The following is a 25113-nucleotide window of genomic DNA, read 5'->3' as shown; positions in this document are numbered from 1 at the left end:
AGCAACAGCTCAGCCAGCCTAACAACTGGATATTTTATGGCAGGGTATTTGGCCTCATTAGAGGAGACTCTAATGATACTCTGCTGGCACACTGAAGTATCCCAAAGCACAGGTTCTCACTATTATTACTATTGCACTAATATGATACACAGTATTTCTTGCTAAAAGGAATGTTAAAATTGTTTCTGTTTACCTGACACTCACTTTTCCACTGCTTGCTGTAGTACAGTACCAAATATTAAATAGCAGAGCGTGTATCAGAAGTGAGTCTGGGTTCACTAAAGGTGATTATAATCCCAACCTCGCTCTCCTGGGAGAGTTCCTGCCTGCAGGAAGAGATGCAGATGCTGTCAGTAGCCCACAGAAGCTTTATTAGTATTAAACCTTGTACTACAGGCAGTGCAATTGGCTGTATTTTGCTAAAAACAGGTGTTTGTTTTTTTTTTTTTTTTTAAGGGGAGGGAGATTGATGACAAGCTTTATGGCTGGCACAGAGCTGAATTTGGCACTCTTGCACGTTGCCACAGGATTCAGCTCTGTTTGTGTCAAAGTGTTGATAAGCAGGTGATGAACAACAGCTGTTGATTGCTGTGGGTTTAAGGTTTGAGAAGTGTGACATTAGAATTCAGAGCAATCTTTGATATGTAACAGGTGCTTACCACCCATTTCTTAACTTCTAAAGTCTGTATCCTTTTATGTCGTCTTTGCTTTCTTTCTTTCAAATGGAATTCAATCAAACCCATTTTCATGCTGGATTTAATTTCTATGACTATTTTCTGTGCTAAGTTGAACAGACAGTAAGGACAGCTAATTTGTAGTTGGCTGAAATGCACTCACCTGGCATGTAGAGTGGGGCAAGGACATGCTCACTTAGCATGTGTTCGTTACCTTTGAGCGCTGTGAGGCACAGTTGAAAGTAGAAGGGTCTAGAGGTAGGGATTTTTTTTGTTTCTTGTTTTTTTTTCTGATGCCTGGATGGGTGCTGTAACATAATGTTGCTAAGTGAGCCCTGATGTGCCTCTTTTCACTGAGGCTGGTCCCCTTCAAGCAGATCTGCTCCAGAAAAGGAGACAGAAGACGGAAAATGCTTCATGCCTTCTACTTACATCTGAAAAAGGGTTTGCCAGGTATCATGTAGCCAACTTCCTTCCCACTTACTTTATCTGCACTGAAACTGAGCAGCCTCTAGGGAAGTATTCAGTTATATCTGTGTATGGCAGTGTTCCCTAGCACCACAGCAGATGTCTGCATGTGTGTTAAAGATGAGAGAGGATGATCTCCAGCTCTGAAATACAAGGCCGTGCAAGAGAGAGAAGTAAGACAAAAACAAATGGCCAGAGATCAAGGATTAGTGCAGGAGGGAGCCCGGAACCTTATGACCAGCTGTCACTGTCAGAGGTAAGCCCATTTCTTCTGAATAAGCCATGTTTTGGCAACACTGAACCTGAACAATTCTATATTTTCTTGCCTGTCTCTTCAAACCAGCCTAAGTGTCAATATTTAGCAGATGAGAACACAAAAGGCTGGAGTACAGGTAGTGAGAGCTCTCATCCCTGCTTGGAAAAATGGCCAAAGTTGATCTACAAGCAGTCTGTCATGCCAGAAAGCTGGCTTTGAGCCTTCAGATTCAAATGTGTCCAGCATCAGTGTTGCCTTCCCCAAACCAAACTGTGGGAAGAAGCAGTAACTGTTATTTAACAGTTTCCATTCCGATTAATGCTGTAAAATAAAACTAATCTACACAAGTGTTATTAATGGATTATATTTACCCTGCAAGCATAAGGAAGGAAGTATATCACACATGATGGGAGAACAAAGCCATTCTGAAATCACTCATCTGCTTAACAGTGCCTGAAGCTCAGCTGCACTCACTGGGGATTGTTTTAAGTAAAGATACTCAGCCCTTCAAATTCAACCTGATCTCTGTAACAGATATAATACAGAATCAATAGTTTCTAATTTGACATTTACTTTTGCTGTCACTAAACAAAATCTCACCTGTTTAAAAACATAAGACAAATGTTTGTGTGTGTTATTCAAAATTTGAAGCGAGTTCCTTTTAATTTCAAGTTAATCAGTGTTTTATTCGTTAATATGATGTGTTTACAATACCCTGCGGAAGCAGTGCAAAGCTACTGTGTCTTGAGCCTGTCCAGGGCTTTTACATTACATTTTAGTTAAGAGCAGAAATTCAATGCAGAGGTAGCTTGTCATGTCATATAATTACTCCTATCCCTGCTCCTCCTCCTGGTTCAAGCTATGGGAGCCGATGTGGCTCATGCACTCAGCTGACGCTTCAGCTGCTCCTCACACATTGTTTTCCTGGGAGAGCTCGGTGCAGGGGAGTGGAGCTTTCTTGCAGCCAGAAAGCTGCTTAACAGCACAAGCTGTAAGAGAAAGGCAGCCAGCTGGCTGTCTTACTGGGCACTGTAGATCAATGCTGATTAATGGATGCAGTTAGGTCTTGTTAGGCTGTTCCCCATTGTTTATGTGAGGAATCTCTCACATACACCAACTCAATTTTTACTGCTGTCATGGAGAAAAGCTGTTAGTAACAATTAAACTGAGCATAATTAGTGGGAAGGTCTATTTTTCAATTTCTATGTATGAGGCAGTAGTGTTACAGAACAGATTTTAGAAGTCTCTGCTGAGAGGGAGAAAATAACCAAGCAACCTTCATGCTATGTTCTTAGCCTAGCTGCTAAGAAAATTTAAAACATTTTAAAATAAGCAGATTTAAGTTTCTGAAGTTGTATTTTATCTAGCTATCCTCCATTTTTCTTGCTGTCTTCTCACGTCTGATTGAGAGTGAGATCTAATTACACTGATTAAAGTAGACTTACTAAGGCCTGTACATTTGCTAAGCTGTAAGCAATTACCCTCCTTTTCCTAAGGGGAGTTACTTTTTTTTCTTTGTCCAGAGTTGCTCTTTCTCTACTTTCCCAACAAACTGTAGAATATCTTCAGCAAGAAGTTCAGGTTCCTCCAATGCTGCAAAGTGGCCACCTCGAGGCATGAAATGGAAGGAAACTATGTTGGTGTATTTCTTCTGGGCCCAAGCCTGGGGTGTGTGCATGACTTCATTAGGAAAGGAGGCAATGCCAGTAGGTACTCGCACTGTGAGCCTGAGAGAGAAGAGAGAATAATTTTTATCTTTCAAACACTTCACTGAGCAAGAAATGGGAAGTCCCTTGGAAATGCTATTCTTCAACAGTCAGGCAGACCTACCAGGCAATTAAAGCTGACTTCCAGATCTTAAATTTGAATACTAGACAACACTCCTGTTTCTGAGGGGGAAAATGCCAAAAGACTAACTTTTTGCATACACTGATACAGATGGCAGTTTTGTAAGGGATCCATGACAGAAGAGTTAGAAGCATGGAATCTGAGATCTCCAGGAGGCAGTGAGTATAAGGTTTCCTCATGCTGCAGTCAGGGCTCAAGAGTAATGTATTGAGGGAAAAGCAAACTGACAAGGGCTGAAGAGAAATTTACAGTGCAAATTACAACTAGAACATGTTGAGCCTGTCAGGACAATGGGAGGGTTTGAGGAGAAGAACCTGAATGGTGGCTGCAAGGTGAAGGTGAGAAGAGGGAAAGCAGTAACGGTAAATCTGGACTAGCTCAGAGAAAGCTTTTCTTACCATGAGATTTTGTCCTATAAAGCGTACTCCTGTAGACAGCTCTTGCTTTTAACTGGCATGAATGTGCTCTACAGAATATTTTCTACACGAGGAAGTAAAGAGAAGCAACTGCATTTCAAAGGAAAAGTACCTTAAAGTGGAAGTGTCCATGCATGTTATAAACAGAGTAATATGTGTTGTTGAGGGCCTAAATATCCCCTACACATGAGCCGCTTTGTCTGGAGTGACAAAGATTTTCAGATTTAGACAGAAGAGGATGCCTACTTTTACGTAGGTTCTTGAGACTCCTTCCTCTAGGCATGTAGAAGTTCTGTATAGCTCATCTCATGTAGGCAGAACTGGAACAGGATACTGCCCACAGTGCAGCCACAACAGCTTCAAGAACTGTTCAAGAACTGAGTCAGCTTTCTGGGAGGATCATTTCACAGCTAAATAAATAGCAGTGAGCTGTGGTTGCATATAACCTCAGGGCAGTTTTACCTCTGCGTTCATGAACTTGCAGCAACCACAAGATACAAACAGCTTATCTGCAAACATAGAATTAAACTCAAAACAAAATATTTAAAGAAAAATAGCACTTACTTTTCATGTTTCTGTGTGCCTATTCCTTTATGCAAATTTTCTTTGTAGAAACGCACTGAGGAGACCATGCAGCCTGACACCCAATAGATCATGATGTTGGTGAGAAGATCATCCAGGTTAAACTTCCTGAACAGGTAAGCCCAGATATTTCTTAGTTACTAAGTAGTGCAAAATAGTATTTAGTTATAAGGACTTCACTTTGGTTTTGTTGAAAGAACTGTTTAACTCATTAAGAATAAAAATGGAGAGAGGAAGTGTGTTAACTTCCCCCTTCCTGTCAGTGGCCAAATAAACATGTTAAAGGCTTTCAAACACAAACTGGGAAGTGAAATTTTAACTTGTACAGGACAGACAGACTCCAGTATAGCTGTCTATACTGTCCAAGTCTGGGAGAATAGAAGCAGCAGAGTTCATAAAGCAGATTGCACTATTATTCATAATTTAAAATGCTACCATAAGCTTTCAGTACAGGAATTGCAGGTACTTCAACATATGCAATAATTAGTGCAAATTCAATATCAAGTTGTAAGCTGTTTGCAGTGAAAACATTCTATTCAAATTCACTTTCATTGGACCCTTTTGTAAAATGCTGTTTTGTTCAATTCCTGCTAAGTACCTCAGTAGTTTTCAAAAGGAGCTTCAACTATTTCAGATTTTTACCTCAGAGTAACTGTGATCACTTATTAGCAAACTGTACATAGATGAAGCAATACTGATTAATTTAAAGCAAGTTCACAGAACAGTTAAGTATTAATATTACAGTGAAATGTGAGTTCTGTTTTCGAGCATCTTAGATCAGGTGAAGTTTACATTTGTCTGTCCTAACACTGTACTTCCACATAAGTCAGTTTTCATTCCACAGAAGCTGGGGGATGTATCTCTTTGTAGGAGATCAAACTGGGAAGTACAGCACTGCACCATTTGTAGTCTCTGCAAGCTCCTTATGAGATGTGATAGACATTTGTTTAGCTTTGACTTGAGGCTTAATCACCTCATCCAAAATAGCACTTACCTCTCAAGTCCTCCATCTTCTAAGTTAAGGAATTCTGGATCAGTCCACACAGAAAACTTCTCCAAGATGTATGCAGCCAGTCCTACTGGAGAGTCATTCAAACCACAGCCTGAAAAGGAGGAGGGAAATTTAACTAAAAATGAGATGTTCTACTGCCGTTCTCAATTTTTTTTTAGTTTTAGATGCTGCCCACTATAGTACAGGGGAAATAACTTTACAAAGCTATTCCAGCACCTGTGATCCTAAATAGATTAACAGAACAAGTCAGAGCCATTTATTGTTGAATCATTAACACAGTACCTGCAAGTCAGCAGACTCCAAATTAGCTCATACTGAATGTTTTTAAACTGATGTAACAGTATTGGAATTTCTGATGGTTTTTTTATTTTTTCTTTTCTTTGTAAGCTAATAAGATTAAGCAGTATGTGCCAAGCAGGGTTTGCTTCCATTAATCTGGAAGTTGGCACATATTAAACAGTACTACAGGGCCAAATCCCACATGCCTACACATGACCAGAAGAATTTACACCATTGTCTAACAGCAAAAACTTTTTAAGGATTATTAGAAAGTAATTAAAGAAGAGCAAGACTTTGTTAAAAGGTCCACCTTCCACTAGCAAAAGCAAACTGAGTGTTAGTTGAGTTTCAGTTAACAAACAAGTAACACTTGTAATACATAGATACTAAATGATCCAAAACGCTGATATAGCATGCAGAATTGGACAAGCAATATACTTCTCACATAATTCACTTTGATGGAACAAAGAAGAGTGCATCAGTTTACACATAGATAGAATTTTCATTGATCCTCACAGTACTGTGAATACAGGCACTGCCTCTTCAATCATCTGAAAATGACCTCACACTTCATGCAGGTAAGTATAAAACCAGATGCATGCATCTGCTGATCAAAAGCCAGCTCAGAAACAGCCAACATACTAGGATCAGCTAAAAGTCAGAAATGACTTCCCTGCTTAGGACAGCTCCATGTCGTACCGTGTACCACCAGAATACTCAGGAAGACTTTGGCAGTCTTCCTGGCTGGGCTTCTCTCAGCTCCTTTCAGCTTCCTTCTCCTTGGTGTTATTTTCCCAAGAAGTCTTCCCCTCTGCTGTTCCCCCTCTCTTCACTGTGCTCAGAATTGCTCCTGCTTCAGCTCTCAGAACATGAACTTACTGCTGGTTCCCAATCTGTACAGTCCACACAGTCTGCTGTGGCAGATCACAGATCACAGATCACAGCTAGGGACCAGAATGGGCCAGAAAACCACAAGAGAAAGCCCACCTGTGACTAGGTAACTGCCAGCTTCTTTGTCTTACAGCAAACAAGGAATTTAGAGACTGATAACTTTTGGAAATCACAACTCAAAGCAAGCCAAATTATTTTAAATCCATAAAACTATTATTTTGCCAACGTTTTTAGAATACCCCGTTTTTGTAGCTAAGTTTATGGAAGGACATAAAGAAATAGTTTCTACAACTCTGTCTTTATTAAAACCTATAGTGAGTGAGTCTTGCTGCACTAAAATAAAATACATTTAGTATTCTTGACTCAGTTTTTCAATTCAGCTGCAAAAGATACTTTTAAAATAGAAACACTTCACAGTTAAAACAGTTAAGCAATCTGAGTGATTAGCAGAAGATTCATAGGGATACACGTTTTCTTTAAAGTCTGTAAGTGATTCATAGCAATGAGTAAGAACCAAATTTGATTTTACCTTTCAGGTATTATTTATGTCTATAAATAAACTAGCTTGCATGCTGAAACAGCTAAAAGCTTTTTGGAGTTTACATCTTTTGACTGTGATTGATTCTCTGTAAAGAAACTCTCTTTTATTCTCAGCGTAGCTGCATTTGTAATTACAGTCCCCAGTGGCAGCAGATGTGGAAAAGTATTGTGCTATTTCTATTTATGAAAACTGAAAATGAGGTCAGTGGCACTTGGAGGGTGCTTGCTTTTGAGGTACAGATGTATCCTTTTGTATGCAAAAGTGAGTTTAATACTAGATACCCCTCTACTAGAATGGCTTGGGCTGAGAGCCATTCCAAAGACCATCTTGTTCCGACCCCCCTCCTAGTCTGTTACGAGTTACATGCATGCAGAAGAACCTGCTGTTTAAAACCTCTAACCTTCCTACTTCCATTTTTGTGAAAAACACTCATCTTCTGCATATTTCAGCAAGGTGTTTTGTTTTTATGACATTACAGCTAAAATTAAATAAGTATTTTTGTTTATTTCTTTACCAACAGTATCGGGTCTTGTAGCCTGTATGTGACTATAGCCAAACTCTTCCAACATCTTGTAGAGCCCTTTCTTCAAGAAGGGAAACATCCTCCTGACATCTTCCTCGTGGAAACCAAAGAGCCCTGGAAAGTAGCGGCCCAGCAGAATGGAGAGCAGGTGGGTGAACCCCAAGTTTGTAACTAAGGCTAGGTTTAAATGGAGACCTTTCAGATGGCTAAAAATAAAAACAGAAAAAAAACCCACAAATTACTGAAATAAAATATGATTCAAAGTTGTTAAATGTGTAATATAACATTTTATGATGCTTTGATATCAATGTTGTTAGATGTTATATTACTAATCTATAACCTATATAAAATAGATTACATATATAAATGTACAGATATAAAAAGTTACATTTAAAATATACAGAAATGGGCATCCTTTAATTCCAGTCTCCCAATTACATCACTGTTCACAACCTTGGTTGTACTTTGTAATGTTGCTTTTCACACAAAACAAGTCAAAGCAGCAGCTGCCAGTGGTGAGCATACAAACCCAGCTACTAAGGCCCAAATTCTGCTATTAGTGTAAGTACTCATACCATTCCAGTCCCTCTGGGACCATCACAAAGCTACTGCACAGCTGTTTGTGCTGGGGTACAGTTCTGGATAACTGCTTTGCATAGAGCACTGAGGAGGAAAACAACACAGTACTCGCTTGTTTATGGACTTGGTTTGGAACAGTCAAGTCACACAGAATCACAGAATTGTAGGGGTTGGAAGGGACCTCTGGAGATCAAATCCAGTCTCCTCCCAGATAAAGTAGATTCCCCTGCAGTAGGTCACATAGGAAAGTGTTGAGGAGGGTCTTAAATATCTCCAGGGAAGGAGACTCCACAACATCTCCAGGCAGCCTGTTTCCTGTGCTCTATTATTCTCACTGTAAAGTCTGTGAGCAATAGCTATTTAAAGAATAAAATTGCTCCACAACTGGTGTATAAAGCTGTGTGTCAAATGAGTACTCACCTGGGAGCTATCTGGGCCAGATTGGTGCAGATGAGCCAGCCCCAGTCACCACCTTGTGCGTAGAACTCGTGGAATCCCAATCTGAGCATCAGTTCATAAAATACAGAAGCAGCGCTTACAGAATTAAAGCCTGCAATAAAAAAAAAAATAAAAAATTATTGCATTAATTTCAGCTGCACTTCTGAATGTACAGCATTTGTTCTCCCTCTCATGACAACAGTTAAATTCCTAAAAACATACAAGTCCATTTTTCCTCACCTGTCTGACAGTATATGAAAGCCCTTGTCACATTGTCTGGGCAAGGTCCAGAGGAGGAAGCCCAGTCTTCACTACAGCCTCCCTTAACCCCACCTGTTCTCCATGCATTTGTCCCACCAAGGGGTTGCTGGACTCCTCCTAAACGACAGTCATGCTCTGAGCTGAGCCCTGTCAGAGACACTTGGCATTGCCTGGGGAATGTGTTTCCATTTTGTCTCTGTGAGAACAGTCTTATCTTAATGATAGCAAGAAACTGTCTTATTCATGAGTCTTCATAACTTTGCATAGTCCTTTCAAAAAGATCTATATATTACTCCTGAATCTAATTAATGGTGACACCTAAAGTCTCACTCATCTCTCTCTCTCCATGTGACATGTGAAATCTTTGCTTCTACGCTGGGAAAAAGAAGAAGAGGCAGAAGTTACCATCTGCCAGTAGAGGCTGTCTTGCTACGAGTCTGGACTTTTGTTAGTTCATTTTCTTCTTACACATCTTACCTTTTTTGTGAGGTGCTTCTGAGAAGCCGTATCCAGGGATCGAGGGGCAAATGACTTCAAATACATGTTCACTGCTGAGGCCGTGGCTGGCAGGATCCGTCAGGAGAGGGATAATTTTGTAAAATTCATAAAATGAGCCAGGCCAACCATGAACCATTAACAGTGGCTTTGCAGACTGGCCCTCAGGCAAACGAGGAGGCTTTACATGAACAAAGTGTATATCAATGCCTGGAAAAAAAACAAACAAATATGCCTAAGTTTTCTATGACACTGAAACTAATTACACAACAGATTCTGAATAAATCTTTTCTGGTTTGGTTGGTTGGTTTGTTTTTTTGTAAGTATGCAAGTACCCTGCACCTCTCTGGATCCATGTTATCCAAGGAGCTTAAAGCACTTTATAATGTACAGTTAAGCATCACTACACCTGAATGAGGTTGTTCTCTTTCTGTTTTAAAATATATTGGAAAAATAAGACATAGAAGTGAAGCAATCTACCACTGCTAGCACTGTGAGTCAACTTAAAAGCAACGAGACAATTGCATCATCTAGCCCAAGAGCCCTTAAATTTTACCCAAATATCCCTATATGGCTCCGGAAGGCTCTGTTAGTCACAGGTTTTTCTTCCTCAAAGGCATACAATTGCAACTTGAAGGCAGCAAGAGATAAGGAATCCATCATAAGCAGCAGCTGTTTCTTTGGGGGCATTAATCACTTTCCTTATTTTGTCCATGCCTGACTTCTCATTTCAACATGTCTAGCTTCTTTCTCCAGCCATTGATCTTAATGTTAGAGCAAAAGAAATTTTAAAAGCAATCACTATGCGTTCTCTGTCTGGAGTTCATCTTAACTTTTGATGAACTAACTAACCTGTGTCCAGGATTTGAAAAAACATGTTGCTAAGAGTTGAAGAGTTCAACTTCTTGATTCCATTCTACCTTTGATCCAAGCCTTTCAGTATATTTTTGATAAATCAAAATAGAAAATTATGTTCTTGAACCAGCCTGGTCATTGTAAAGCAAGAAGGTAAAAACTGCAGTTCTATTTTTTTTCCGTGATCCTTATGATGTACTAGTGATTTCACACAGTGTTGCATTAGGACCTACAGGTTATCTGCTTTTCTTCAACTCCATTCAGGGCTCTGCTTTCCAGGAAACAATAATTTGCTTAGTAGAACCTGAATGATTCATTTTATAATGTATTTAAGCACATTTCACTTGCATCAACTCCATCCCAGCCTCTCACTGGCTGAGAATCCCCCTCCTTTACAACTCTGTGGATTTCTGCATTCTCTGAAAAGCATTCAATGGATGACAAAAGCTAAGGATCCCGTATTCGACGTCGGATCCTGTCTTTTCATGGCAATCACTCAATGTTCAAATCTCTCTTCTTGTTGCTATACACATGACATTGTTCTTAACTTCTTTTCCCTTTCTTGTCTCAGGTGGTACTTTTTTTTCCTCCCTTTTTTGGTCACAAATTTATTTTAAATATTACAGTTAACTGCCCCATTTCAAATAATGTGCATTCATGGGGCCAAGTAAAAATAATATTGCATGATCTCAAGCGTGAATTTTACAGTCACATAAAACAACTGTCTGCTTCGCCTAAATCCATAGCTGTATATCAAATCACCCAAGTACATCCCTAACTGAAGTATTTAAAACATCCAGTTTGACCAAGCTCCAATAATAACAGACCTTAACTGAATGGCCTCTTTCAAAACGTGTCTGTTTTGAATGAAAAGACAAAGCAGTCACTTGGACCTGGCAACACATCAACTCTAAAGGAAAGGCATTCTGCCTTCCTAGGTCTATGAGAGCATGAAATGGTGCAGCAGGGTACGTTGGCCCTGCCAGGCTGGGATAAACATGATCAGCCAGCACACTCAGCTGATGATCCTGCCAGACTGACAGCATCACCGTGACAGCAGCAGCTGGGGAGCTGCATGGAACAAGAGGTGGCATCTGTGGGTATTTTTGCATGATTGCAAGTCAGAGAACACTGCTACATCTCAGGATGCAAATCCATTTCCGAATGCTTGTGCTTGGCTCTCTACAACTCCAACGGACAACCCATCCATGCACAGGGAAATGCTGTTTGTCCTCAGCGGTTTCAATTACAATGAGGTAGTTTCTCACTTCTGCTGTAACAGTGGCAAGGATCCACATTATGGCAGCCACAGAGGGAAGGCTCATGCAGCATGGCCAAGAGCGTTCTTACACTGAGATCCCAGTAAATGAGATTATGCATTACTGTTTATTTTTAAGGAAAAAAAACAGATACCTTGAATTTTAGTTTTGAAGTGGGGATACTTGTTGAGAACTTCAACTTGTTTCTTCCAGTTGAACTGGTTTTTCCAGTAGGAGACAATCTTCCTGAGACATGCCACGTTAATCCCATAATGGAAGCAACTGTCCTCCAGTGGCTCAGTGAATCTAGCCTGGTCAAGTCTTCTAAATAAGTCCTACAGGGAAAAGAAAAGAAGGGAGAGATGTTACAAGCACTTGTGTCTGCTGTGATGCTCTACTGTGTACAGTTTCTAATCGTTCCCAAGTGGAAAAAGAACAGTGTCTGAATAATGTCTCCAGTGATGACTGTGCCTTTCACCCATGCTCCATCACTTTTTTCCACTCCTTGTTCTCCTCCAGATGCTCCCTGTTCCTCTTCCAGTTATAGCTGTTCTTAACACCTTCACTTTCTTTAGCAGCACTGGCTATTCTGTCTGCCAGGCCGATAGCCACAGAGGGTAGAACCCAAAAAGCAATACTGCACTATGAAGAATCTTGATCAAATTAACCTCAGAATGTAAGTCTTCTTGCCTTTTCATAGGGACTACCTTTGAGCCCAGTCTCACAGAGAATGCAGAGAATGCTCATTGCTCTCCTTCCCAGACCAAGCTGCTGGTCCTTCACTGTGAAACACTGAGAATTTCACGCAGTGAAAGAGTTGGTGAAACTAGACTGCAGTGAACGTTTCCAAATCATGTGAGGTCACTACTGCACTTCACGGTCATGGGAGATGCTGCCAATACTGCAAATTCAGTCAAAAATCACTCAGCAGGGAAGGACAGCCAAGAGCCTTCTCCCTGAAACAGAACCACAGAATATTTGAGATCTGGAAATCCTATCCTGCTCAGGCCTCTGTGGGGCTTAAACTTGAGCAGCACTTTCCAATAAAGACATCTCACACTTACAAGACAAGTTAGGTGTATGTGCTGGCTCATGCCTCACACTGAACAGGCAGATATTAGTACATAAGTCTGGTATTGTGTTTTGTTTTTTTTTTCTTTGCAATTAGCACACGTACCAAAAAAAAAAGGATTTTTAAATGAAGCCTTTAACACATTTTGATGTACAAGTTTTTTGTCCACGCTCAACATTCAGAAAAAAAAAACTGTAACTTAGTGTAATTTGTAGCTTACATAAGAATTTATTTGAAAACAGTTTGTTACTGGTAGATTATGTTGCAATAGCTATTATAAAACCAAATAATGCATATCACTAAAATCCTAAGGTTATAAATTATGTAGCTTTTTGTCTGCAGTGTAAGGGGAAGATGTATTAGAAATGAGCGTCCACTGCTATTACTAAGGAGGACAACAAAGTCCAAAAAAATCCAGGCCTAACTGAGAAAATAGTGATCTAGAGACCCATTGTAAATGAATAATACGAGCAGTCCCAGGAGTATCATTTGAATGATTACTCCATAGAGATCTATGAAATTGTGCAATCCCTGACAAACACTCACAATCAAGGTCTTGTTATCTAGCAAATTCTGCTATGCATGTATTTACTGTAATTAACACTGCATTACTGTTGACCCAAGTAGATCATAAATTACAGAATTAGCATCCAAGGCAGCTGCAAACATAAGGCACTCAAGAAAATGAGATACAATTATTCTTTTTTTTTCTTTCAAAACCAAAGATATTCTTTGTATTCTGGTCTACACAATTAAGCAGAGGAAGGTGCACAAAGAGGAACACAGCTGAGTAATCTGTAATATGATTTTCATGTTTATTAGGCCTTATAGAGAAGGCTTACTTACTAGCAATTTTGGGACAGACAGCTGAAAACAAAACAATACAGCAGAATGTGAAATCTGTCTATCCATTCCTATCTTCTGAAATGCTGGGAAGTCCCTTCCCCCAAGCCCTCCACACTAGTCAGTCATTTTCATGAATATTCCACATTGGTTCAATGTGAAAAATACTTCCAGCAAGGCCTGTATTTATTTGGCCACTTCTGACTTCTTTTTCCCCCAAATAGAGATTTGCTTACGCTTAGCTCTTCTTCTGTAGTTTCCACCTTGAATGGCCTAATTGTCCTATCTTCTTCAGTGTCAGGTTTCTGTCCCTTTCCCCACCATCCCTCTTTGAATGCGAGCGTCTCTTCTTTCTTTTTGGAAACCACGAAGTAGATGATGATTGCCCCCAGAATCAGGAATATCTCCAGCAGCATAATGCCTGCAAGAGAAGGACAGAACTGATGAGCCCCAACAGATAGCTCAGAGACACGTGATGTACTTGGTTGAGACTGTAAAGGTTTGCTTGCTTTCTAAGATAGGATTTGGTCTACATGTTTATAAGATGTTCTGTCAGCCTCAGGATATCAACACTTCTGTAAGATTTCAGAAATAGGATGTTTTAACCTACACAGCTCAACTGGGAAAGAATTAAGCATTTTACATAAATGAAACAGTAAAAATAGGAGTTAAAACAGGTCAAGAGAACATATGGCTTGATAATTAAGCAGTCCTCTGATTAAACACACTTCCTCATTGGCTATTGATTGCTGCTGGACTTCTTCAATAGCAAAGGGAGTGACTGTGGCTGTAACTCAAGTCCAGAGCATCCTAAGTAGAGCATCTCTTCAGTAAAGTACATATTAAAAAAAAAAAGAAAAAGAAAAGGTGTATGCAGAATGAGAAACAAGAACATGAGGGCAGCCATCTTGTATCTCCCCATCACTTTGGAGGAGGGGAAGTATTTGCAAAACCCTTGAAGGGTAAAGAGTGGAAGGGCCTTCCCTTTCTTTCTCCCACTGAATGCTTTTGAAAAGAAAACAGAAGACCACAGACATGCACTCCAGCTCTTAAACACCCCTCCACAGTCAACAAAGCTCTCTTGAGGTGAAAAACAACCTGATCTCATGGCAACAGACACATTACCTGCCTGCAGAGCTGCTGTGTCTTAGTCAAACAGAATATCGTTTTAAAAAAAATTCATTTTGAATATATTTGAACTGCTTTATGCTGCAAGTGGGAAAAAAAAAAACAAGGTTACTCATTCTCTTCACCAATTAATGTTTTCAAGCATCCCTTTAAGTACAAGAAATGTTTGCTGGGGAACACTGCTGTCATCTTCTTAGTGTGTAATTTTAAAGGATGTCATGATTCAAACACTCATACTCTGAGAAACTGATAAAACATTAAGTACTTCAAAACTTCCATAGAGCAGGCACTGTTTATGGATGGCACTGAGCAGCACACATTCTCTCCAGACTTGAGAGGTTTTGTTGGTTTTACTGCTGCTGTGAATTAATTTGATGCTCTGCAATTGCTCAATCAAATAGTAAACAGAACAGAGCGACTGAATTCCTGGGTCAAAATAAGAACTGTAGCAAAAGTTACTCAAGTTCACATGTAACAGGGTTAAGGGTGAGTTTATCTTGTAAATGCCTTTATATGACGTGACACATTCACTTAAGTGGAATTTTCTGAAGATTGACATATAATAAATAAGGCAATTAGATGGATAGAAGCATTGATATAAGCACCCAATAAAACGTTTGTAGAGAAGTCAGGCACTATGCAGATAGGACAGCCAGCTACAAAAATGTATCACTTACACATACAACTGCTACAGCCTTGGAAGTGACCTAATATTCCCAAATCCTCAGGAGCTAGAGAAATGAGAATGATTGGCACTGGAGGAACTTGATCTTTCTATTTGCTTCATGGGTCCTTCTGTACTGTCAGTAATTTGAGAAAGTGCTACTTTTCCTCTGCCACGAACAAGGCAAGTCTCTATGTGATTCCACTATACTTGAACCACAGATTATCCCAGAATTAAAGAGCACAATTACATTTTACTGCAGAAAGAACTCGAGGGGCGTTTAGAAACTTCAAAGCACTTTACACAGAAATAATAACTACCAAGGCATTTAGTAGATAGGATTTCTCCTGTTACGTATTCACAGAGAACAGCAGTTTCCCCCAAATTATGACACAACTCCACGTCTGGACTACAAAGGTTTGCCAGCAAAGCTGTACAAACACCACATATGAAAGGAAATATCTTCCACTCAAACACTGCGCAACTCGACTATCATAGCTTGAATAATGTGCAGTAGTTACACCTCTGAATGGTGCTATTAAGCCATATCAGTAGAAAGCAGCAAGGGCATGGGTGAAGCAAGTGCTCTAAGAGACCACACTGCTTTCAGACACACACCAGAGGTTATTGTGATTAGTGTTAATAACATTTTTGCTCTAAGGTTGGTTTACTAGCAAATTGTGAGGTGGCTCAGAGCACTTAGCACACTAAGACACTGACGGATACAGGATTTATTGATTAATAATTACTCTGCAGGAGAAATAATGGCTCCATTTACAGATGATGTTTCAGTTTATTTTTGTTCTGTTACATAACCCCCCATTAGGTTTTACTGAACATGTTCCCCTCTGCCACAGCATCTCTGTTTACAGATCGATTTGCCCGGAGAGCAGCAATTACAGGTGTCTTTTCCCAGCAGATATGGAAAGAAGAACCACTGAAGGACTTCATGAACTCACACCACCTCTAACAGAGTCTCTTTGCACTGACAACCTAAAAGGGACAAAGCCATGGCACAATCCACGTGTTTCACCTTCAGCTTGTTGTCCTAGCATATTTGGGCACCCCATTTTGGCACTTCATAACACCAGAAGCAAGTAGAAAAATGAGGACATTTGTATAAGAAAAGCTTCCTACTTATGTGGTTTATGGAGCATGATGACAAACTTCAAAATAGCCAAGCAATGCAGGAACTGCTTTGCATGCAACTGATAACATCTCCCGAGTGAGCACAAAAGGATACATTAACATTGTAGGAAAAGAAGAGCAGTAGGCAGTGGGTAAAATAAAGCATCCCACGCAGGAAAGCAAATGAAAGACAGGAAATACACATCCAGGAGAGTTTCTGGTTTGTCTTGATAAGAAATTTAACATTTACATTTTTATTGCCACAAGGAGGTGGCATACAATGATACCTCCAAAACAACAGGAAGAAGTGATACAATCCTGTTCCACAATCTTTTTCTAGGTTGTTCGCAGCTAGGAGTTATGCAGTCCAGCAGGAGCCTAAGACATAAGGAGAGGCCTACAAACAAGGAAGGAGGTCACCTCCCCAAGAATGGGAGCCCTGCTGTCCCCTAGGGACAGGGCAGCTGGGCACCACACAGGAATAGGACTGCAGGCGATGACAGGGCTGGGGATATGCCTCCAGCACCACTGAGGGCTGTGCAGAGGAATACCCAGCATCTGTGGCAGTGAGGCACGGCTCCCTAGCAGCTACCCACCTGCTTTGCCCTGCGGACAGCAGCAACCATCAACAGAAGGCTGGTTTAAGGTTCTGAATGGACGACTCAGAGCTTTTGCTTGCGAGTTAGTTTGCTGCACCTCATTCTGGAAGAGCATTTGAGTACCTTTATAACACATTCCCACCTATTCTGCCATCCTATGATAGCCAAGAGCATGAACTTTTCAGCACTGCACTGAAATCTGATAGGCAGGCAGACTCGAGCCTAGATAAGTAAAAGTATTATGGGACTAAGTTCACTGTTACCCAATTTGCCGCACCCAGAGAAGGTGTATTTATACAACCACCGCCTGGTCAAAGCTCATCTCATAATTCAAGAATTTGGTATGCAGTATTTTAAGAGGAAGGAGCTCACTTCACAAGAACATGTATTGAAACAACATTACTTGCTCTTTCAAATCCATACCCGATGTATTCCTATGTGCTACTTTAAAACACGTCTTGTTTATCTCAGTTCTCTTATTTTGCTTCTATGATGTTTGAATAACCCCATTTCCTCCAAAGAGTCAAAAACCCCAAATAAAACAACAACTACAGGTTGCATAAACACACAGTGGCAGAATCTGACCCAGGCTGTCTGTGCTGTGTGTTACTGTAACCAAATGCCTGAATGGTGGGCATGATTTGGGGGAAAGAAGATCTGTTTCTCTGTGTCTGAAGGCTGCTGAAGGATTCTTAAATCAGCACGGTTCTGTTAGAAAAGTGAAGGCCAAAAGAACTGTTTAAACTTCCATAATAGCATTTGACAGCTACAACGTTAAGGTTGGCAAACACAAAGATTCTGTGCAATTTATCCTATCTGGCGAATTCCAACAAGAAAAGCAAACAAGAAAAATATAATTTGCACATATGAAAAGAAGTGACAGCAGCCTGGCACGCGGCTGAGGGGTGAACACAGCTGGAAGCTGGGTCTCCCAGATAGGCATCTCTCAAATCCAGCTAGAGAAGTGGAGGATATCATGCCAGTAAAAAGTTTTTCAGGCCGTTCATAGCCACTGTCCAGCCAGTTAAATGACACCGTTCAATGAAATCAACACTAAAGTACATCTTGAGCTTTACTTCAACATTTAATTTCTAATGTGAAAAAAGAAATGATGAATAGCACATTGTTCTATTTTGCCTTCTAGCGATAATGAGCTTAACCACCTCTTTGTATGCCAACATCTGCATTTTACAGATGGGAATGGAAAAATGTGCACAAGAACCAAAAGAGTTTGATATAAACAGATAAGGAAATGAGATTGAGGTAATTGTTCCTCAGACTTTATGCTAAGTTCAGGCTCTATTTTTAGCTTCACCAAATTCTCCAGTGCTAAATATTTAAAGGCTGCCTCCCTCCCTTGCAGTGATATTGCCAACGCTTTGCCCAGCCTGACCTCCAGGTCAGATGCAGATTCATCCTGCACAGCTGCTGCTATGGCACAGCTCACGTCCTGCTGCTTGCAGTGGGATTTTACAGAGTAATTCTCTTAAGATTCCTCCATTAAATCAGAGAGATCTTCATTAACTAGCAGCTTTACAAGCTTTCTGTATTAGCACTGCGAGGAAACTGTTATTAAAACCTTTAATTACTAACACATGCAGAACTGACATGCACGCGGGGTGCCTAGCAGAGGAAAGAGTGCCAACAGTTAGAAATGTTGTACTCCAAAGTACATCAGAACAAAGGGCGTGATGATCTTCCAGTTAAAAGAAGGTTTAGAGGCAGAAATGACAAATAAAAGACTGACAGGAGATCAGATTCTGGTGATCTGTAAGGCAGTGAAACAAGGTGCACATCGTAAATTCAGTGGGGATCATGACTCCAAGCAGAAAGGGGTAGCACAAAAGACAATATGAATGAAAATGTATCAGATTTTAAAAAAGAATATTTTTCTTAAGTAATTGTGACTATGGAAACAGGAAGAGACCACAACTTGTAATCTCTCTATGAAGACTTCATTCTCAAAGAGAAAAGGAACTTGAGATGATGATGAGAGGAACAGACGGTAGTCATCATTTTCTGTCAAATACTGCAACACCAATAGGATGTGCCAGTGTAAATGTGTACTGAGAACAATTCTTCCTTCGTCATATCTCTCTTATTAATATCTAACTGTTGGAGTTCTCTTTGGATCTGAGGGCTTCGTTCAGAAGTGCACTACCCGTACCCACCAGATTAGAGCACTTAATGCTGAAAATGAAGTAGCCAAGAGGACCGGTCCTGCAGTCATGCTTTAGTTTGGATTCTTAACATACAGCCACGTAATCTGACAGAAAGATCTATGAGGCAACAGATTACGTTTAGTGTGCAGATGTGGTGGGCAGCTAGGACCTACAGAACAAGCTGACAGAGCAATAACTAAGTGCCTTCAAGGCAGAAACGAAAATAAAACATCTCCTGCCTCTACCAACAGAGCAATCTGTACAGAAGCGTTCCAGCAGGCAGAAAGCATTCAGTCAGTAACACTGCTTCAATATCCATAGCAGCTGATAACGCTGCTCTAAAACAAAACCAAAGGAAAACCCCAAACAGAATGCAGAGGATGGCCACATCTTTACGCCAGCTGCCCACCTGGCTGTGCAGTCTGCGACCAGGACACTCAAGCAAATGTCATTTCAGAAGCAGAATTTCGTTAACTGAACGCTTTACCCTTTGTGTAGAGATCCACTTGCAAACACAACAGTTCTTCTAATTAAAATAACGCGTTCAGAAGAGGAATCTGGGACCTTTTCAGTAGTAATTTTCAGAAAGAGAAAAAAAAAAAAAACCAAAACGTGTTTCAGCCTTAATTACAAGCAGACCGGAGCTCTTCGGAGAGAAAGACGGCACTGCTTTGCAAACGCCTTTTCTTTGGGGACTTGCACACTAATTAGAGCTCCGTTTGCCACGTTTGGAGCAGCACCGCAGCGCCGAACAGAGCGCCCGGACACCCCGCTCCTGCCGCTTCCTTCGCGAGAAGTTCCCTTTGCTCTCGGCTCTTCAACAGGGACGGCCGGCAGCGCGGCGCGGCGCCCGCCGCTCGGACGGCACTCGGAGGGCACCCCGCGGCCTACCCGCCGCCACCCCGGCCCCGCCCGCCCTCCCGCGCTACCTGCCGCGGTCGGATCGCGCCTCGACTCGCCGATCGCCGACTCCCCCCCGCGCCAGGCAGGGCCGGTGACGCGGTGACGCGGTGGTGCGGACCGCCGGGAGATGTAGTTCCGCGGCGGGGGGCCGGGCCGCTGCGAGAGCGAGATACGATGCGCGGTTGGGGCGGCCCTACCGCCCTCGGGCTGGCAGCGGGCCCCTCCCGCGCGGGTCGCGTTCGACGCCGAGCCACCGCCGGGCTCCGAAAGGCGGGCAGCCGAGGGTTCGGCCCGGCGAAAGATTTGCTGCTGCGGTGCGGAATCGGCAGGGACAAAGTAGCGAGAGACCGCGGGTGAGCTGCCCGTGTCTTCTCAGACAGAGCCTCCACATGCATTCCGACTCGAGCACAGAGAACGCCCGCTTCTTCCCCAGGCCTGTTCTCCAAGGCATGTATGTCGCTAACTGGGTGTCCCTGTTCATTCAGTCTATTTCATCCAGTTGGGCTAGATGGCCTTCAAGGGTCCCCATCCAGCTCCAACAGTTCTATGATTCAGTGTCATCTGAAATTGGTTCAAGATATCAGAGTGAGCCTCAGAAGAGCAAGCTGCAGCCACTATTGCCAGTAGTATAAAACCATAAAATTATAGATTCACCAAGGTTGGAAAAAACCTACAAGACCATCCAGTCTAACCGCCTATCACCAATAGTTCTCACTAAACCATGTCCCTCAACACAGTGTCTAAATGTTCCTTGAACACATCCAGGGCTGGTGGCTCCCTGCAGAGGGACAATTACTTCCCCACTCCTGCTGGCCACACGATTTCTGATGCAGGCCAGGATGCCATTGGCCTTCTTGGCCACCTGGGCACACTGCTAACTCAAGTTCAGCCGACCATCGACCAACACCCCCAGGTCCGTTTTCTCTACGCAGTCTTCCAGACACTCTACCCTAAGCCTGTAGCATTGCCTGAAGTTGTTGTGGCCAAAGTGCAGGACCCAGCATTTGGTCTTATTGAACCTCATCCCATTGGCCTCAGCCCAGTGATTCAGCCTGTCCAGATCAAGTAAGAGCAAAGCAAGCAGCTTCCACTCCTTTCTGGCTCTTAGAGGTCATGCCATTTCATCTCAGTCTTCATCTACCACTTTTTTTCTTAAAAGCTGGTATTTGTTAACAGCCAACAAAAAATAGAGGAGGGGAATGACCACGGTAGACACTTACAGGACTAAAAGTGTGAGAGAAACTGCATAGTACCCGGAGGGAGGACCATGTAAACAAGAAGAAACTGAGAACCACACATGTGATTAGAGAACAGCTTTTTTTATTTTACAATGTACGGAATCACAGAAAATCGTAGGGGTTGGAAGGGACCTCTGGAGATGTTCGAGGCTTCACAACCTCTCTGGGCAGCCTGTTCCCATGCTCTTTCACTCTCAGAGTAAAGAAGTTTGTTCATGTGGAACATATAACAAATGTGACAATGCAAAATCTCCCTCTATTGAAGCTCAGATTTGAGAACAAAATCATTATTAAATCCACAAGTAGAAGAAAGTGAAGATGCAACTGTGTAACAATCCTCTTCCCAAAGAAAAGTCACCATGGTCAACTACAAGGAGAAAATAAGATGAATTAGCCCTATAGATATAAAGAGCAAGATTAAATTGAAAATAGATGGAAAAGAAGAAAGGAAAAAAGAGTCCAGAAGGAAGTTTAATAAAAGAAGTTAGAAGAATGAGGAAGGAAAACCTTTTTTCTGATCCTGAAATCAAAGAGCCCCATCTCTCTAGTGATAGAACAAGAGGTAATGGCCTTAAGTTGCATCAGGGGAAGTTCATATTGGACATTAGGAGATGCTTCTTCTCCGAAAGAGTGGTGAGACAGTGCCCAGGGAGGTGGTGGAGACACCATCTCTAGAAAGGTTAAAGAAACAGAGATGTGGCACTGAGGGAAGTAGCTTAGTAGGGGAACTGACAGATCATGGCCTGAACTGGTGATTGAGCACCTGGAGAAGAGGTGTGGCTGGCCTAGGAAGCACAGGCTAAGTGTTTGCACCTGTGCTCCCCATGTAACCGGAAGAGGTGGGCCCAGGGTGGCTTGTATAAGGGCTGGGCACTAAAAGAAGAGCATCTCTTGGACCTGGGATGCTTCCTGAAGAGGTGTGCTGTGTGGTGAGAGAGCCTGTCACAGCTGGGTGAGTTCAGCTCTTCTTGTCTATGATTATTAGTCTGCCTGCAAGTACTTTGCCTTGTGTTGCCAATAATCTGTAGAAGTGATGTTGCTTCTTTGTGAGTAGAATGTTAGTTATGGGGGATGTGGGTTGCTGGCTTTACATGATGATCTTGGTAAGCTTTCTGAGTCCTTATGATTCTGTTAGCGAAATGGTACCCTGTAGATGTTGTGCTGTTTGAATGGGTTATTGTGAGGGGCCACCTGGATGCAGCCAGGAGGCACCTTAAAAACATTCTGGTTTGGAGTAGCTGTGCGTTGGGCAGCTGCTATTGATGTTGTGTATGCTTTCCTATATGCTGCTCACTCTCAATTGCAATACTCAGCATTTTAAGAGTTATCAGACAGTTCTGTAAATCTGTGGGATATTCCTTTACCTTATAGCATGCGTTCAGTTCAGAATGTTCCATCTGAGAGGCTTCTAGAGGCCCTGAGTGAGGAACTACAGTCTTTGTTTCTGTACTACTAAGTACTGTCTGTATGAACTAGAACAACATGAAAATATTTCAGTTATTGACAGTCTTCCAGTTAAATGTTAAGTAAAATCTACACTGTAGACCATTTAATGGACAACTGTGAGGTTTTTACAAGCAAGCTAGGGAGATAACAGAATATAAGTAGTAGAGGTTCTGCGGTGGTCTAAGCCAATCTAACTGGTGGCTCTTCTATTCCAATCACTCTTCTCAGCCCTCCTCAGAGCCCCTGAGCCCTGACTTTCCTTTCCCTAAGCACTCATCTGACCTCTGGTGATGCTGTGTCAGCACACAAATAGGCAGAATACCATAATAGCAGTCTCCAGATTAAGGAGCTTTTTGATGCATTGGTAAATGGAAAGGGTTTAGTCAAAGCTCTGAGGTGTGCTAGAAATTGTGTGATAGAGATGGCAGGCATCAGCAACCAGCTGTTACATTGACCCAGGCTAGTGTGGAATTCCAGTTTTGTTATGTTGGTCAGATGACACAGAGCACTGCTGCAGTGGTTTGGGAGCTGTTTGGAAAGCAGCTGTTTGCTCTCATGGAAACACTGAAAATATGGTCAGTTGGTTGCATGTTTAAGTGCAGTCACCTGTTATATAGTTCTGCTGAGTGAGAAGCATACATAAGGCTTCCCCTGAGTGTAAGCCCAGGTGAATCTCTTCTATTTCTCTGGCTACTGCCCTCAGCTATTGGGTAGCACTGCCATGGGAAACTTGTCATGAAACAAAGAAGAGCAGCCAAGCATTTGAGGCCAGGCTGAATGGGGCTGTGAGCAACCTGGTCTATAGCAGGGCATTGGAACAAGGTGGTCTTAAAGGTCCCTTCCAACACAAACCATTCTATGAACCGATTGTTAAATGCTCACTGAGAAGGTCAGCTGCCTCCTTGTTCTCCAATTTTAAGAGCTATTTCATAGTAATTTAAAGAAAGACATCCACTTTTGCACTGACATGCTTAAAGCATTAGTTCATCCTCCTATCTGCTGGCTCCTTAAAGGAAAGGATATCTTTGGGAGGTAGCTTCTCTAAGGCTTGCTCAAAACTTGCCAGAGCTCATTTATTAGTGCCCTGAGGCAAGCCTTTCATCTTTCAGTCACATAATGACAAGAGAACTGTATTTTAGATGGCTCTATTTACATGCATCAGCAACCCACTTAAAATACATTTTTATTTTTTTTTTTTCACTAGCCAGTGTGAGCAGTGACTTCTCATTGCTCACGACCAGTCAGCAAGTATTTCAATAGGTTTCCAGAAAGCTCAATTCCCCTATGAAACTGGTATTTGAAATCTTGCTGTAAACACACATGCGATGCTCAGGAGGATTCTTCTCAGTATCAGCAGAACAGATTGGGCCTTTTATGGAGATACCATTTCTAGACAAAAAATGAATGCAATGTGCTAGCACAACTTCAAAGGAGAAAGCAACAAATCAAACCTTTCCCAGGCCTTTCAGCATGACTAATATTAAGTTCTAGCAAAAAGACTAAGAATCGCCACAAAAAAGCAGACAGAAGAATGAGTGCAGAATCAAAAATCTCTTCAAAGGTGGTCTTGATTTAAATAGAAAACAGTTTCGTGAATGCCATCAATTGCAGTATAAGAGAAATTTATTCTTAGTTTTCTAATACCCAAATTCCCTGCATCATGGGCTGCCATTATGGGGGCACTCAGGCTGAGCACACAGGCTCTGGCTGGGAGCCTGGCCAGCTCTTGAACCAAGAGCCCTCAGAGATGGCACTAATGGCTTGAGATGTTTTTAGGATAGCAGAAAGTCTTTGTTCCCATCAGGGGACTCCAAGAGCAAACACCTGTGACTAAGTGACTGAGGCACAATGTAAGGGGGGGGGAAAATGCGTGTTCACTAGAAACAAAGACAGTGTACAAAAATAACTGCACTTACATGTAGGTAACTAAACTCTGCTATCACACTGTGACTGTGCTCTTACTGGCTCAGTTCCCACAGACTTGTGTTACGTGGTCCAATTTAAGCCCACGTTCTCCTGCCAGCTTCTGGTCTGTTACAGCAGCCAGGGGGCCTATGCCAACTGTCGGGGATTAGTGGACTACCTGTCTTTGTGTTCTGCTGAGTAACTGTTCTCTTCCTGAAATACTGTGGTAACATTCTCTGATAAATGCACCACTTCTACAGACTAAAAGGCCACATCTACCTCCAGCGCATGGTAATTCCTCCCAATAAAAAGCTGGGGAGGCTTATCTGGAAGCCAGTCTGAAGAGTATTTGCTGGAAAAGTAACAACAGATGAAAGGTGTTTTTATGTCATCTCCAACACAAAGGTGATTTAACTCTTGCCTGGATTTAAATACCTTTCAAGGCCTGTGTAAAAGATAATGCAATTGTTTGCTTACAAAGATTTTTTTATCTCCAGTCATGCAGCATCTACCTTCAAAGTGGTACCAAGTTCTCAGACTAGATACCTCATCTCTTGGAAGTGAGATCACTGTTAACTTAAGCAAAAACTCGATGTGGAGCATAGACTAGATTTTTAAAAAGCAAGTTAGTTGTTATCTTTCTTAATG

At 41.8% G+C, this 25113-nt stretch overlaps 1 protein-coding gene across 3 annotated transcripts; it reads right to left on the bottom strand.

Moving 5' to 3' along the window:
* Positions 1-1746: 1746 nt before the first annotated feature.
* EPHX1 (epoxide hydrolase 1) lies at positions 1747-19980 on the bottom strand. 3 transcript variants are annotated; one of them, XM_042809708.1, is made up of 9 exons: positions 19903-19980; positions 13529-13713; positions 11532-11712; positions 9246-9473; positions 8490-8619; positions 7482-7696; positions 5239-5347; positions 4227-4352; positions 1747-3125 (listed from the first exon to the last, which is right to left on the bottom strand). In XM_042809708.1, exons 2-9 carry the CDS (start codon positions 13706-13708, stop codon positions 2900-2902), a joined length of 1395 nt encoding a protein of 464 aa, XP_042665642.1. In that variant the 5' UTR covers positions 13709-13713; positions 19903-19980; the 3' UTR covers positions 1747-2899. The 3 variants fall into 3 exon arrangements, with proteins under 3 accessions (XP_042665642.1, XP_042665632.1, XP_042665650.1); XM_042809698.1 differs by lacking the exon at positions 19903-19980 and adding an exon at positions 16809-16952; XM_042809716.1 differs by lacking the exons at positions 1747-3125; positions 19903-19980 and adding an exon at positions 16809-16957 and having other exon boundaries at positions 4223-4352.
* Positions 19981-25113: the final 5133 nt, after the last annotated feature.

The sequence above is a fragment of the Centrocercus urophasianus genome, unplaced genomic scaffold, assembly GCF_019232065.1.
Source record: "Centrocercus urophasianus isolate 14NV4802_14NV808 unplaced genomic scaffold, USGS_Curo_1.0 seq_10, whole genome shotgun sequence".
Lineage (NCBI taxonomy): Eukaryota > Metazoa > Chordata > Aves > Galliformes > Phasianidae > Centrocercus > Centrocercus urophasianus.
This window is presented reverse-complemented; position numbering and strand designations above follow the sequence as displayed.